The 14857-nt window shown below is 37.9% G+C and overlaps 1 protein-coding gene across 1 annotated transcript; it reads right to left on the bottom strand.

Moving 5' to 3' along the window:
• Positions 1–214: 214 nt before the first annotated feature.
• LOC117269058 (interferon-induced very large GTPase 1-like) lies at positions 215–11464 on the bottom strand. The gene is made up of 6 exons (XM_033645885.2): positions 11316–11464; positions 9938–10051; positions 9308–9336; positions 8866–8977; positions 7906–7943; positions 215–7793 (listed from the first exon to the last, which is right to left on the bottom strand). Exons 2-6 carry the CDS (start codon positions 10020–10022, stop codon positions 2931–2933), a joined length of 5127 nt encoding a protein of 1708 aa, XP_033501776.2. The 5' UTR covers positions 10023–10051; positions 11316–11464; the 3' UTR covers positions 215–2930.
• Between the last annotated feature and the right edge of the window lie 3393 nt (positions 11465–14857).

The following is a 14857-nucleotide window of genomic DNA, read 5'->3' as shown; positions in this document are numbered from 1 at the left end:
TTTTCTTTGATGAAGGTGAGACTAAATGTCCAGCACCAAGACTAAAACTAAAAATTGCTGACAGAATTTGCCACAATTTGTGATTTTGGGTCAAAAAAGATTAAACATACTTAAATTAGTATGTGACAGGACTTAGCCATATTTTTGAGTGTGCCAAAAGAAAATCAGGTCTTCTTCAAATGCTTATCAATAACAAAGGAGACGGACACTCCAATGACTGTATGAAGGGCTTATTTATTGCGCTAAAATGAAACATTCATTTTTTTCACAAGACTGACATTTCTTTTTCAAAAGTGTAAAATTGTTGAATACTCCAAATACTTTAGAAAGACAAATCATCATTCACCATTTAAAAAAAAACATTAGACTTTGAGAAAGCATCCTAAAATAATAATAATTTAAATAATAATAATAATTTTGATCTTGATTTTAAAATCCTGTTACTTGTATACAAAGCTCTATATGGTCCTGCGCTTCAGTACATGAGGTCATCCAACCATTGCTCATACTAATTCTAAAGCAGGAGAGGCTGGCTTTTGCATATATGTCCCAGCAGATGAAACACCTAGCCTGTGGACCTGTGAGAGGCACACACTGAATACTTTTAAACTCAAGTCAAAAACATTTCTCTTCATAACAGTCTATGGCTGACTTCTTCTGTGTGTGTGTGTGTGTGTGTGTGTGTGTGTCTTGTATGTTTGGGCATTTGTAATTTTGGCACTGATTCTTTCTCTACTTGTCATTTGCACTTGTTTTATTATTATATGTCATTTCTAAGTGGTAGCACATTGTGTTGCATTTTATTGTATATAAAATGCACCATATAAATAAAGATGACTTTACTTGAATAAAAACAAAACGTATTTTTAATTAGACAACTTGGTTTGTCATCTTTTAGTTTTATGAACATGTCAGTTTGCAGTTACAGTTTATACCCACGTCTGTCCAAAGTCATATGATGTCATGACAGTTGACAGTGCTTCTAATGTTGCTGCAAAGAAGGTGCATATTCTGAAACATGGATGCTTCACACACATCTTAAACTCAGCAGCACAGAAGATCTATATAATCAGCACAGTTTCAAGATGGGCACCCAAGATTAGTGTCACCAGTTCAGTATCTGACCAAATACTGATCAAACTTTTTGTTTCTGACTTATGATGTTGAATAATGGCCAGAAAAATGTTTCAGTAGAACGTTATGATGTCACAGTGAAGCTGACCTTTGACCTTTTTGATATAAAATTTCATCACTTCATCATCTTGTTCTATTAGAGATTTGTGTAGATTTGGTCATAGTTATATGAATTCTTAAGTGACTGTCAAAAACTTGTTTTGTGAGTGAGGTCACATGGATCTTGAACTTTGACCACAAAATTTTAATCAGCTCTTCCTTGCATCCAAGTTGATGTTTGTGCCAAATTTGAAGTTGTTGTTGTTGTTTTTTACCCTTGAACTTTCACCTAAACTGTTAAGTAGAGCACATTTTGAGTCACTATAACTGAATAAAAAATGTTCACCCAACCTCATTAACCTATCTTTACCATTTGGTTAAAGTATGTCATGCAAAACAAGTCCACTAGATGTCACTGTGTCTTTAAATATTCTGCCTTTTTAGTTCACCTCCTACAGGAAGTCAGGAAAGATTCATTCCAGACATTGGGGCTCTGTGTGGTAGGATTGTCAAAGGTGGACATGTGTTTTTTTGACGTTCTAGTTTCAGAGGTCTGACTGAACAGACTTATGTAACTTTATACAAGAAATAAAGGTCTAATAGGGTCAAATATTTTTTTTTAAATATGCGCTACCAAACAGTTCATTTGTCCTTTTAGAGTAAAGGGAGTGATGCCAAGCTAATGTAATTGAAATTAAGTAATTACTACAAAATAAAAGTACTTCATTGTTGTTAAACAATTTATGCAGAATAACTGTAAGTCTGATTTTTTTTATTTTTTTTTTTTAACATTCTAAAGCCATGCTAAACCAAATAGTTGAATTGTCCATTCATGGACATGGTAGGGATGCTAAGATAATACATTTACAATTTTTAATAAAAATAAATAAAATAAAATAAATTCTCACTGTTTAGACAACATATATTTAATGTTATTCGACTGTATAGAAATTGTATCAGTATGATTTTTCACCATTTATGAGATGTTTTGAAAATACTACAATGTTAAATATCTGGAATAAATACATGGAAATAATACTAGTACTAGTGAGAAATTGATATATGCTGGTATACTAACCGGGCAGCACGGTGTTTGTTTGTGCCAAATTTAAAGGAATTCCCTACCATCAAAGTGTACGTTTGTGCCAAATTTGAGGAAATTCCCCTAAGGCCTTCTTAAGATACCGCATACACGAGAATGATTCAGACGCAAGGTAATTTTGACCTGAACCTTTGATCACCAAAATCTAGTCAGTTCATTGTTACGTCCAAGTGGACATTTGAAGCAAATTTGAAGAAATTCCCTCAAGGTGTTCTTGAGATATCTCATTCACAATAATGGGACAAAGGGATGGACAGATGGACAACCCGAAAACATAATCCCTCCAGCTACAGCTTTTGCCCACACGGAGGCATAAAAACCTATGACTGATTCTGATCTGTCGTATACTTTTTTACAATCATCCTTTAATGGCTAACAAACATGCCATTTATAATTACACATTTGTTGTGTTCGCCTTTGCTTCATGGCATTTTCAGGAATCCTGACTAAATAATGTTATCCTGCAAAACAAACTGAGATACATATTGATCACATTATAAATAGGTGCTGTTTCTTTCAGTCATCTTGGGGAAGGCCTCATCCTGAATATTGCTACTGTCGCGCTCCTTCAATCAAATCAAAAACTCCTATTTCTTTTCAACAGTTAAAGACAGTTTCTGTTATACTGAGTAGAGTTTGGTTGTTTCTGGCTCAGTCACAGATTGTACATTTCATCCAGACTTTCAATAGCTTCTTGTTTACTGTGGTCTCTCCACTCAGGAGGAATTTCTCCCCTGCCCTGGAATTTTAATTTATAGCGGTCTTCCAGTTGCTTTTCAAATCGACATACAAACCATTTCCAGTATGTCAGCTTTGACTCATCAGGAGTAATTTGCCATGTTGCATACTTCTTCCCAGCCCTTTGATAGTGTTTGTAAGGAAAGGAATCATATGAATGCCAATAAGGATAAAAAAAGTCATCACTTGCAACTGATGTTGTGCAGAAATTGATGTCCAGGTCCATTGTGTCTATATCGTGCCATCCTTTTACCCCAGAGGGCCGATGAAAAGGCACACTGTGTTTGTCAGGACTGTGGTTTTCTAGCGTGTTGGTACAAACAGCTCCACAGAATGGACACCTTGCCCAGCAGCAGTTACACAGTTGATCAATTAGGATTTGATCAGGCTTCATCCTGAATTCCTCCATCTTATCCAGTGAGATACTGCTCACTTCCTTCATGACAGATACAAGGCCTTTCTCTATCTCTTCTCTGACAAAGTCAAAATCATTGATGTCACTGAAGTTTTGACAACAAAAGGTGTTGAATGTCAGCTCATCTTTTAGCAAATTGTAAAATTCCTCCACCCACATGTCTGAGTCTCCACTCTGGGTTTTGACTTTATCTGTTGCAGTGAATAAAGCTTGACTCACAAGCTTATTGATGTCTTCAACATTTTTCTTGAATATTGTCCGAGCTTTATTTTTATTGTCTGTGAAGATGTATTTTTGTACTTGCTCTTCTATAAAAGTCTCTGCTTGGTTTCTTGGGTGTTGGATGTAGGTGATAAAATCATCAAAGTCCTCTTTCTCAGCCAGTGACTTCAGCAAGTGTTTCTCCAAGTTCAACCTGTTCCCACTGAATGCTGGGAAACTGCACTTCATCTCTCCAGCAAGATCAATAGCAGTCTTGTTACAGACAGCTTCAACAGTGGAACTCTTCAGTTTCTCACAGATCAGTTCTCCAAACACAACAGCAGATGAGCTTCCTCTGCAGAAGCTGCTGAAAATGTTGTAATATTGCTTTTTCTTGCTTTCTACGTAAGTGACTGCATCGTTGTTCATTCTGAATTTCTTATGGGACTCTGAAAGCCATCTCCCTGCTTTTTCAAACACAAACAGAATAAGATCAACAGTAAACTCCTTCTTCACAGCATATTTCCTTTTTGATTCAAACTCTTTCACCTTCTCTTTGACATTTTTGGCCACTTCTTGGAAGTAAATTGGACTGTAGCCTCTTGTAGCAACAGGTTTGCCCTTGATTGCATCAAGGGACTGTTTTTCAATACTGTAAATGAGGGATCTGATGAGTTCCTGTTCTTCAGATACTAAAGAACTTCTTGATGTATGTTCTTTGGTTTGTTCTGTTGGCCTAAATTGGAACATTTTTTTAAAAGACTGCCAAATTGTTGACATTCGTCCTTGATCTTCGTTGCTCGTATTTTCCTTCTTATCATCTTGGGATTGTTGGCCTGGGATGCAGAGACCTTTGTCCTTGGTGAGACACACATGATGAATGTAATCACCCACCTCTGATATTTTTTTGTATCTGCCACTGCTTTCAGATTCAGTTATAAGAGACCATTCAAAACCAAGCTCCTGAAGGATAGTTGCCTGATCCTTTTTATAGTTAATTTCCTCAATAGGTTTTGTGCCTGCAGTTAGTTCACTAACCCAGCCACTCCAAACAGAGTTGAACTGTTTTTTAAGTTCCTCTTCATCTTTTGCCTTGTCCTTTAACTGATGAGCGAGCTCTTTGCTCTTTTGTAGCAGTTTGTTCTCAAACTCTGTCTTCTTATCATCAAGCTTTTTACAAGCATTTTTCTGCTCAATGACTTCATCCAGTTTTTTTTTGACTCCTCTCACTTGGTCATCATGAAACTCCTTGATTTTACTTTCAAATCGTCCTCGCCACTGAACCAGTATTTCTTTGTCTCTGTCATCATCAAAGTATGTTGTCATTGCTTTTTTGATTTTTTCATAGGTTATCTTCATTTCCTCATGTAGATATCTGAGCTCAACCTTGTCATGTTTTCCGTTTTCAATTCTGGTGTAAAGCCCGTTCTCAATAGTCAACATGTTGCTCCTCAGGGCCCAGGTCCAGTTCCCATACTGGACCTCAAGTTTTCTGTACACTGCAATTTCAAGTGTGTTTTTGAAACTGAAAACAAAGTTTTCATTCATCAGAGCATTCCACAGGTCCTGAATTTTGCTTTTGAACTGTGAGAGAGTAATTCCAGTTGACTGTGAAGCTTTGGAGAGGATGAACTTCTTCAGCTCTTGGACACTCTCACTATACCCTGGATTTGGAGGAGCCATAGGTGGACTTCCCTCCCATAGTTGGGCAAAGTATTTCACGTCTTTCTGCACATCGAATGCAATGACATCACGGAAGCACTCAGCATTACAAACCTCCTCTTTGGCTGCTAGTTGGGCCATCTTGTCCAGTTTTTCTTGCAGCTGTCTTTTTCCATGCAAGTTTTTCTCTGAAGCTGCAATATCTGTAACATTCTGGTGAACAAACACACAACTTGGAGAAAGTTTAACGTTTTTCATCCTCATGAAAGCCTGAACAACAATCTGCAGAACATCCTGCATCTCCGCTGGATTCTCTCCAAAGATGTTGATCAGTGTCATGTTTCCCAGACCAACAACAAACGTTGCCAGTTCATTGTCGTGGTGAAGAGTGCTGTTACCCTCCAACTCAAGAGCGCGCAGTCCTTCAGTGTCCACCACTAGAATGAAGTCAAACTCAAAGTCTTTCTTGATCTCATCTGAAACTTTGACCAGCTGCATGAAGGCACCCTTGGTGCACCTGCCAGCACTCACTGCAAACTGTAACCCAAACATGGCATTCAGCATTGTTGATTTTCCACTGCTTTGTACACCCAGCACTGACAAAACAAAAACTCTCTTGTCGCCCAGTTTCTTGATGACCTCATCTAAAAGACTAGAGATCCATGTTAAAGGCACATGACCTGCATCACCATCCATCAGCTCCATTGGGTGTCCTGATATCATCAGCTCTGCAGCCAGCTCAGGGTATTTAGACCAGTCAGTTTTTCTCATCTTTGTTTGTTTCTGCAGAGATGCATGGGCTTCATAGATCTGTCCCATTTCTCTAAAGATGTGCTCCAAACCGAAAGTGGCAGACTGTAGTTTTGTTGATATTCGTTCAAGCTCAGTTTGCTTGCTTTTTAACAGATCAGATTTGTCATGCTTCTCTTTCAAAGCCAAGACCTCAGACCACTTTTCATCATAGCTCTGTAAAATTAAACACAGATCATCTGTGGAGAGGGCATCTGCTAAGATCTGAGTCCACTTCAGGAAATACTCTTTCTCCTTTGATGGCAACGACGAGAGGCTTTTAATGAACAACTTCATTACTTCAGTACAGGAAGTGGTGCGTTGTTTTTGTCGTATCTGCATCAGTTCCTGTTGCTTTTTACATTTCTCTTTCTCAATGTGTCCTTTGAGGTGATAAAGCTCTTTGTTTATTCTGCACCACTTGTGCCATAGTTGGCCTTGACAAGGGAGAAATGTATCTTTGATCTTTGACACATCCATCCCCTGAAGCAAGTTCACAATTTTCATTGCAGCAGATTTTCCTTTTTGGCAGACTTTGTCGTCTTCATCCACTCTGATTCCAGAGACTTCAGCCATGGTTTCAAGCCAGAAGGATGCATGTGGTCCTGACAAAATTCTTCCAATGATTTTTTTCAGTTCTTCAGACACATCTGACTGGCTTCTGTCCCTGAGACCCATTATGTATTTTCCCTTTATTTTCTCAACAGCATCACATTCACTATCAGCAGTGAGACATATGAGGGGCGTCGGAGACTTGAGAAGGACTGACATAACTGCAGAACCTTTGTCACCTTTTCCCAGAGTTGGTACAAGAACCACATTGATTGAAGATTTCTCAGTCAATATGTTACGCTGTTTTTCAATTAACTGGGCATCACCATGAAGATTACAGAAGGCAATGCAGTCAGTGAAGGCATCATTGGGTTTTCCAGCAGGGCAGTACCAGGCAATCTCTGCCACACCATCCATCAGATGGCGAGACTTGGTGCTACCTGGGCAGTTTCTGTGGAAGAAGGTGCTGTGACGTTCATTGATCAAAGTGTTAATCAGCTGTGACTTAGACAGAGATAGTGAACCCAGGCGGAGAAATGACACCATGGGTGTCTCAGCTTTGCAGATGGGCATACTCTTCATGGTGACAATGTTTGAATTATCTTTGATTTCAGTTACCTTCCATGTTTTTCTTATTTGTCTGAAAGTCCACAGTGGACATTCAATGTCCATTGTGACTGGGTCAGGAACAAGCAAAGGTAAGGCATACTGACATTGTGATAGCTTTGTAATCATGTTCTGCTTCAAAAAGCTGTCTGAGCAGTGAAATACTGCCATTTGAACATCCATTGGATGCATGTGAGTCTGTTTTGATTGATCAAAGTCTGCAGTGGTGCTATAAAAATGACTGAAGTCATCGCCTGTATCAACAGTGTCAGACGCTACAACAGATTTTGAATGGGTCTCCTCATCACTATCCTGTCTTACAGGAATATATCTGGCTCTGTAGTCTAACATCATCAACCTCTGAAGAAAAGTATGACCGAGTTCCTTCTCAGATGTTTCATGGTCCTGTTTCACAGGTGGACCTACTTTAAGAAAATCTGCTGGTGACAACTTCTGTTGATGTTTGTCTTGAAGGTGAAGTCTGCCAAGCAGTGTTTCGGTTTCTCTTTGATATTGTTCCTTCCTGTTGATCTCTTCAGAAGTCTTCACTGACTGCTGTAAATAAGTAAATAAATATGTCCTGTATGTAAAGCATTGTAACACCATACAATGAGGTATAAAGTAAATCATCCTTAACTTTTAATGAATTAAATATGGAGTTTCTTACCTCATCCTTGTTTCCTCTCTTATCCATATTTAAGGTACCTGCAATAGAATAAGTGTATTATATGAGGGATGGAGCAATATACTTTTAAACTGATATCTTGGTTTTCTATTTATAATAACTGTAATCTATTTTGAACATTAAAGGCACTATGTGTAACACTTTCAGTTGTTCTTTGAGACAAACAAATTTTGCAGTCAAAAGTGTGTCCTAGCACATGTGTATTTACCTCCATCAGCATATCTAAGTATGTTCATAAGCTCCGAAATTCTCATTTACATATACATTGCGACCGGTGTCTCATCATGTACATGCGCCATCTTGAAAATACAGGTATGTACAGGGACATACTTGAGAAATACGGAATCGCCTTTCGCGTTTTCACTTGTCGGTTTCCGGTCCGGTTTTTCCTGCAGGTAGAGCGATGAAAAACAGCAGCAAGCAGGCTAGTCACAAGTGCCGGTGCATTTGAAAAAAGGCAAAAAGGCAATGTCAGCGATTTCAAAAAACGAGGGTCAGCATCGGGGTAGTCTTTCCCAGGTGGAGAGAGATGAGGTGTGTGAGGTTGAGCCACTTGTCAGTTGTCAAAAGACAAGACGTGATTGGTTTGTTTTCGATTTACACCTGCCCCAACAGTCCTACATTGTAAACACAGCCAGCATGGTGAGGAGGGGGTTTGTCAACTCGCGTCACATGTGTCTGTGTAGCAGCCTGAATGAATACTCCATGAAATATCGGATGACATGGTTTCATCAATGTTATCATAGCTTTTTGGTACACAGCAGCTACCGTTGTTGCAATACGCGCTTGAAACAGTGATGCGCTAGAGTGCGCTATCCGTTTGAATGCAATATACGATCTCAACACTAGGTGGGAGAAATTCCTACACAGTGCCCGTTTAAAAGCTTCATTAGCTCTATTCTTGATTTTTTCATATTATTGCAATATTCATGAAAATTTCACCTGTCCCAGGATCTGCCGATCGTACAGGCTTGATTTCAGATTCTCCTCCTTTTGTTGTGCTGTCATCATTCTTTGAGTGTTCAGCATCACTGGGTTCATTCACTGGATTACACTATGAAAACATTATTTTATTTAACATACGTTAACCAGGTTAGAACTTTTGACATTAGGTACATGTTCGACTAAATGCAACCAGGTTTATATTTTAGTGAGACAAAAGGAATCTCTTCTGCAAGTGTTGTTTCAGTTCATCCATGTGTTCAACCAGGAAGTTGAAGGACTCAAACTCACTGTAAACTAACAAGGCAAAAGGCTCCAATCTTCAGCTGAAGGTTCAAGTATTCGTGTTGAACTTTGACATAATTTCAGAAAAATAGCATTTAAAAAAGAAATGCTTCTGTATGAACAATGACAACTGAGGACCATAAGATGTCATCCTTACCTCTGTTTTAGCTGCTCTCTTCTCATCGTCTACAGCAGGGTGATGTAACAACAAGCAGATTGCACGATCAGACATAAAAGAATTTGTTTCGGTCAGTTAAACATTCCAGGTTAATAAGATTTACACATATGATTTGAATTATTTGAAAAAAAAAAAAAAATACACATTCAAAAACCCCAACATAGCATCTTGTCTGAAGAACTGGGGTTAGAGTTCTGAAAATGAATATATGTTTGGCAGTTATGATCAGAGCCAATGTTTTTTAATCTGACACTGTTTAAAAAATAAATAAAAATGCATTAAATATTAATGTTGCTTATCAAATAAAAATATGCCATAATAACAATAATATATAATTAAACAATATATAAAAATACCTTATTTTCATAAGAAAAAAAACAGTGGCATTAACTCAACAAACTGGCATTTAAACGGTTACAATTCTGAAAATGATGGAATATTTGGTAGTTATGATCAGGACTGAAGATGGTTGGATTAAATTCAGTGACAGAGAAAAATAATATTAATATATCTTTTTTTTTTTCAAATAATTTTTTGACAGAAACTTTTGTCTTCTAATGACACCGGAGGAAAGTTTTGTGAAGGGATGCACAGTGGTTAAAACATTACCTTTCTCACTGGCTGCAGATGGTACAGATTTAGTTTCAGAGTCTCCTCCTCCTGCTGCTGTGTTGTCATCGTCGTCTTTCTTCATTTTATCTGCTCTTCATCTTTACAGACATACTGTGTGACAAAGGCATTGAGACAAATACAACAAGAAACTGTCACTGCAAATGCACATAACCATTCAAGCTGATTGAGCTAATTGTTTGATAAATAAATAAAAGCACAACAAATTACAGATCCATCATGCTGATTTTACTGCTGGTGAAATGTTGCAGGCATTGCAAATTTTATTTTCAATTCAGCATGACTTAAGGGGGTGTTACAACCCAGCAAGCAATAGTCGTGATTTAAACGTATTGGCTATATTTAGCTCCGATTTAGTCTAGCTACATGTAACCCAAATCTAGCCGATTTAATTTTGAAATTGATTAAATGTAATTTTCGCCATTGCAGATGGCATGCGGTATGATATTCAATCACGTATGGAGAGTCAAGAGTAATTAAAATATGTTGATCTCCATTTTTTGGACATGGTCTCTACATAGCCATATAATTGATGATGTCTACACTTTGGCTATGGTTAGACGTCTATCAAATTTTCACTGACAGCCCAAATTCAGCCGTGATTTAGCCTAGATGTCAGGTCTTCATGTAGACGGCTATTAGACGTTTTTTAAACCAAAAAATGCTTGCTGGGAAACTTTACATGACTTTCTGTGTATGCTGTCATAAATATAATTCATGATGAGCAAACATGACAAACAATTTTTGAAAATAGCTAATAGAGGGAAAACACGGGACTATCTTTACCAACCAGCATTGAAACCCATTTAGCCATCCCATTTAGACAATCAGAACTCAAAAAGCATCACTTATATTTCTGTAGTTTTGGGTTAAACTCCAGCCGGAGGGGAAAGTTCATTTGACCCAAATAAGAGTCCAGTTCAAAAACTGACTCCTCATCATCCTTCCCAAGTAACTCATATTGTGAGGACATTTTTAACCATCCCTCAATGCTTAAAAAAATGAGTTTGAAGGTTAAAACTTGGCATTAAAATTAAGGTTCGAATTAGGTTTAGGTTAGGATTCTGTTTAGGGCTGGGGTTAGACAGTTAGTTAGGATGGTTATGATTAGGGTAAGGGGCCAGGGCATGCTTTATGTTAATGACAATGCTCACAAGAATAGAAAGACAAACAGGTCTGTATTTGTGCCAGCACTCTGAAAAAATGTCTTCCACACGAGTCAGAGCAGCACAATAACTTCACAAGTCAGATCACAATATAAAATTCAAGTTGTTTGAAAAGTTCAGTGTCTGTTGTAAAAAAAACGCGTATGCTAAGATTGAAGTGTTCAACAAAACGGTATGTAATTTAAACTCACAGTTCTGTGTCTCCTTCGCTCTGCCTGGTCAGTGGGGATATGGCTGCTGTATCCTCCAGCCCCACTCTATATATAGATAGATCAGAGGCCTGTGTCCTGTGTAACGCTAGGTCTGCCCCTCTCAAATCCCTCCCACCTGCCCCTGACAAATCTGACGTAGACGTGGTGTTATTATAGGTGGAAGGAGCTGGGAAATTCTGCAGGCACATTACTTGAAAATCAGTGATGACAAAAGGACACGTGAAAGTCGCACAGCTAAGTCAGTAATAACAAAACTAAAAGTGAAAGTAAGGGAGCTCCATTTCCTGGAAACCTTGTGACTTAGTTATAGGCTAAAAGGTCACACTACTCAAACACTGCCAAGCACATACTGCTGTCAACACTGAATATCTGTGACTTGCGGAGCCACAGCTGCTACAAGAGTTCATGTTTGTTTAGAAAGACATTAATTATTAAACCAGCAGATCCACTGATGTTTAACACATACAAGAAGAGGTTAGACCAAAAACAGGAGAGAGGCACTGATTCAGTCTCAAGCTTTCAGTTTTAATTAAAACTGCTCCAGATGATAGTTTTAAAGTAAAACTGAAAGCTTAGATCAAATCCCATTTCCTTTTATGGGTGAGCGACTTTACTCTTAAAGCCTCTTTCTCCAGTGTATTTTGGTATTTTTATGATATTTATTATTTTTCTGAGTCATGTCCTGACAGTGTCATTTAGCCACATTGTTCGCCTAATTTTTTTATTTATTTTTTTTAAACAAATGACTTAATTTTGTGCTCAAAGTTTAAAATAAGAAGGTTGTTGCTAATATGGGAAGGTGACATGTGACTCTATAGTAGAATCTGCAAGTCACATGTCATCCACCGAGCTTGCACAGGTGTACTGTTATAAATATGATACACTCAATCACTGTAAGCTAGCCTGTCTATTTATGTTTTATTTTACCATAACTGTAGCGTGATAGCCTTAGTTATACCTCTCAGTGTAGTTGTGTCCTCCACCTAAGTTTAGTGTGTTGTTTATTTTCATAATGGCATTTATAATCTTACGATATAATGACCAAAACTCTGTCTGTGTGTCTGTTCCACGTTTTTCTCCTCACTGACTTGGTCAATCCATGTGAAATTTGGCACAGTGGTAGAGGGTCATGGGAGGATGCAAATTAAGCAATATTATATAAATTGGCCAAAGGGGGGCGCTATAGCAACCGATTGAAATTGCAAACTTTGAATGGGCATATCTCATGCCCTGTATGTCGTAGAGACATGAAGCTTTGCACAGAGATGCCTCTCCTCATGAGGAACAAATTTGCCTCAAGAACTCATAACTTCCGGTTATATAGATTTTCCGCCATTTTAAATTTTTTGAAAAACACTTCAAATCGATCTCTTCCTAGGAAGTTTGACCAATCTGCATGAAACTCGGTGAACATAATCTAGGGACCAATATCTAAAGTTCCCTCTTGGCAAAAGTTGGAAAACTTACTAAAACTGAGCTTCTATAAGGCAATGAATATTGCGGAGGGCGTGGCTCATCACATAAAGGTGTATAACATCTCAAGGGTTTCACCCATCACCATGCAACTTTGTAGGCATATGACCACACATAATCTGAGGGGACCCCTCCATTACTGACCCCATCAAACAAAATGGGGGCGCTAGAGAGCTAATTTCTTATCTAGGCCTAACCGCCATATTGATTTTTACTAAACTTGGTAGATATGTAGAACAGGATGCCTCAAGGTGACTGGAGAAATTTAACTCTAATTGGCAACTGGGTGGCGCTATAACAACAGAAAAATGCTTAAAAATGGCTAAAATGCGACCGATTGCTGTGGCTCCCCCTGTGGACCAATGTTTGTTTGGTTCTAATTTTGGTATGACTAAGTCATGGTATGGTATGCTGTACATAATCACAGAAACAGTCAGTGTGTCATTCTGTCAGTCAGTCATTCTGTCTGTCCCACATTTTTCTACTCACTGACGTGGTCAATCTATGTGAAACTGCACATAGGCGTTGAGGACTGGCATAGGTAGAAGGTGACAAAGCTACCAATGGGTATGGACTAGTAGTGATAATTATAATAACATGGACGTAAATGAATGAATTAATGACTTCATTTTGAACCAAAAATATAAAACAAAATGAAAAACAAACAAGACGAAGATAACAGTGTACGCAAAGGAGTAGGTAGATGTAAAACCTTTATGTCCTACTCCCTACCCCTTTCTTACATTTCTTTTTTAAACTTGTATATTATTTCAACAAATTCCCAAATTGATTTACAACTAATATACAACTATCCCCAGTCTATTTACCACCCAATTAAATCAATGAGTAATAAACCCAGTCTACTTACAGTCCAAGTACCAACCAGTGTTACAAAATAAATATGCACTCCCTTAACAAAACCTTTCCTCATCTATATATCTGCCAAAAATATCTTTTTGAATAGTTTTTTTAATTGATTTATATTTGGGCTTTGTTTCAGCTCATCACGTTGCCCATTCACAAGTCCACCCCAAACACTGAAATACACAGACTCTTCTTAGTTGTATGAATACATTGTTTTTTGAAATTAAATTCTCCTAAATTTTAACCCCCCTATTATACATTATTGCAGTCAAAAAATTTCAATGGATGTGACTTTATAACAGTGTGTTGGTGTGTTCCCTGTTCCCCACACTGTGAGCTGTCCTGATTGCTCTCTTTTGAAGGATGTATAATGGTTGTAAGTTACTTTTGTAAGTGTTGCCCCAAACTTCTACACAGTAAGTCAAATAGTACAAGTGATGAACACAGAAAGTGCAGTGATTTATGGTCCAGTACGTGTTTTGTTTTCCCCAGAACTGCAATACTCTTTGCCACCTTTGTTCTTACAATTTCTGTAAACGTTGAAACATAAAACAGACAATTCAATATACAAGGACATTAAAAAACTGTTTAAAACAAGTATTAACCATAAATCTTAAAATCATGAAAAAAGAAAAAAGTCATAAGATGAAATAGATTATAAAGTCATAAAATCATGACATTATAAAATCATAGAATTGTAAAAGTTAAGGCTAGTTACAGGCTAAAGTGAACAGATTTAAAAGTGAATTTGAAAATATTTAGCGAGGTAGCTTCCCTGATATCTATAGGTAGTATGTTCCATAGCTTTGGGGCGTAATTGACAAGGGATGCATCCCTGATCTTCTTCTGACTGTTGCTGGGAACCTCCAATGTTCCTGGAGGCAAAAGAGTTTGCAATGTAGCTCGGTCCAAGCCCATGTAGGGCTTTGAAAACAAGGAGGAGGAACTTAAAATCAATTGTAAATGTAACAGGAAGTCAGTGTAGCTGAGCTGCAGAGTTTTGAACGAGCTGAAGTCTTTCAGTGGTGTTTTTTGGGAGGCCAGTAAAAAGTGTGTCACTGTAGTCGAGGCGGCTTGAAATAAAGGCATGAATCAATTTCTCTGTATCTTTTTTATTTATAGCCTATGTGTGGTGAACGGCTGCCATTAACACACTGAATTACACAAAATCCCTTTGGCAAAAA

This window comes from Epinephelus lanceolatus, chromosome 18 (assembly GCF_041903045.1).
Source record: "Epinephelus lanceolatus isolate andai-2023 chromosome 18, ASM4190304v1, whole genome shotgun sequence".
NCBI classification, from domain to species: Eukaryota; Metazoa; Chordata; class Actinopteri; order Perciformes; family Serranidae; genus Epinephelus; species Epinephelus lanceolatus.
Note: the sequence above shows the minus strand (reverse complement) of the source record. Positions and strands in the feature narration are given on the sequence as shown.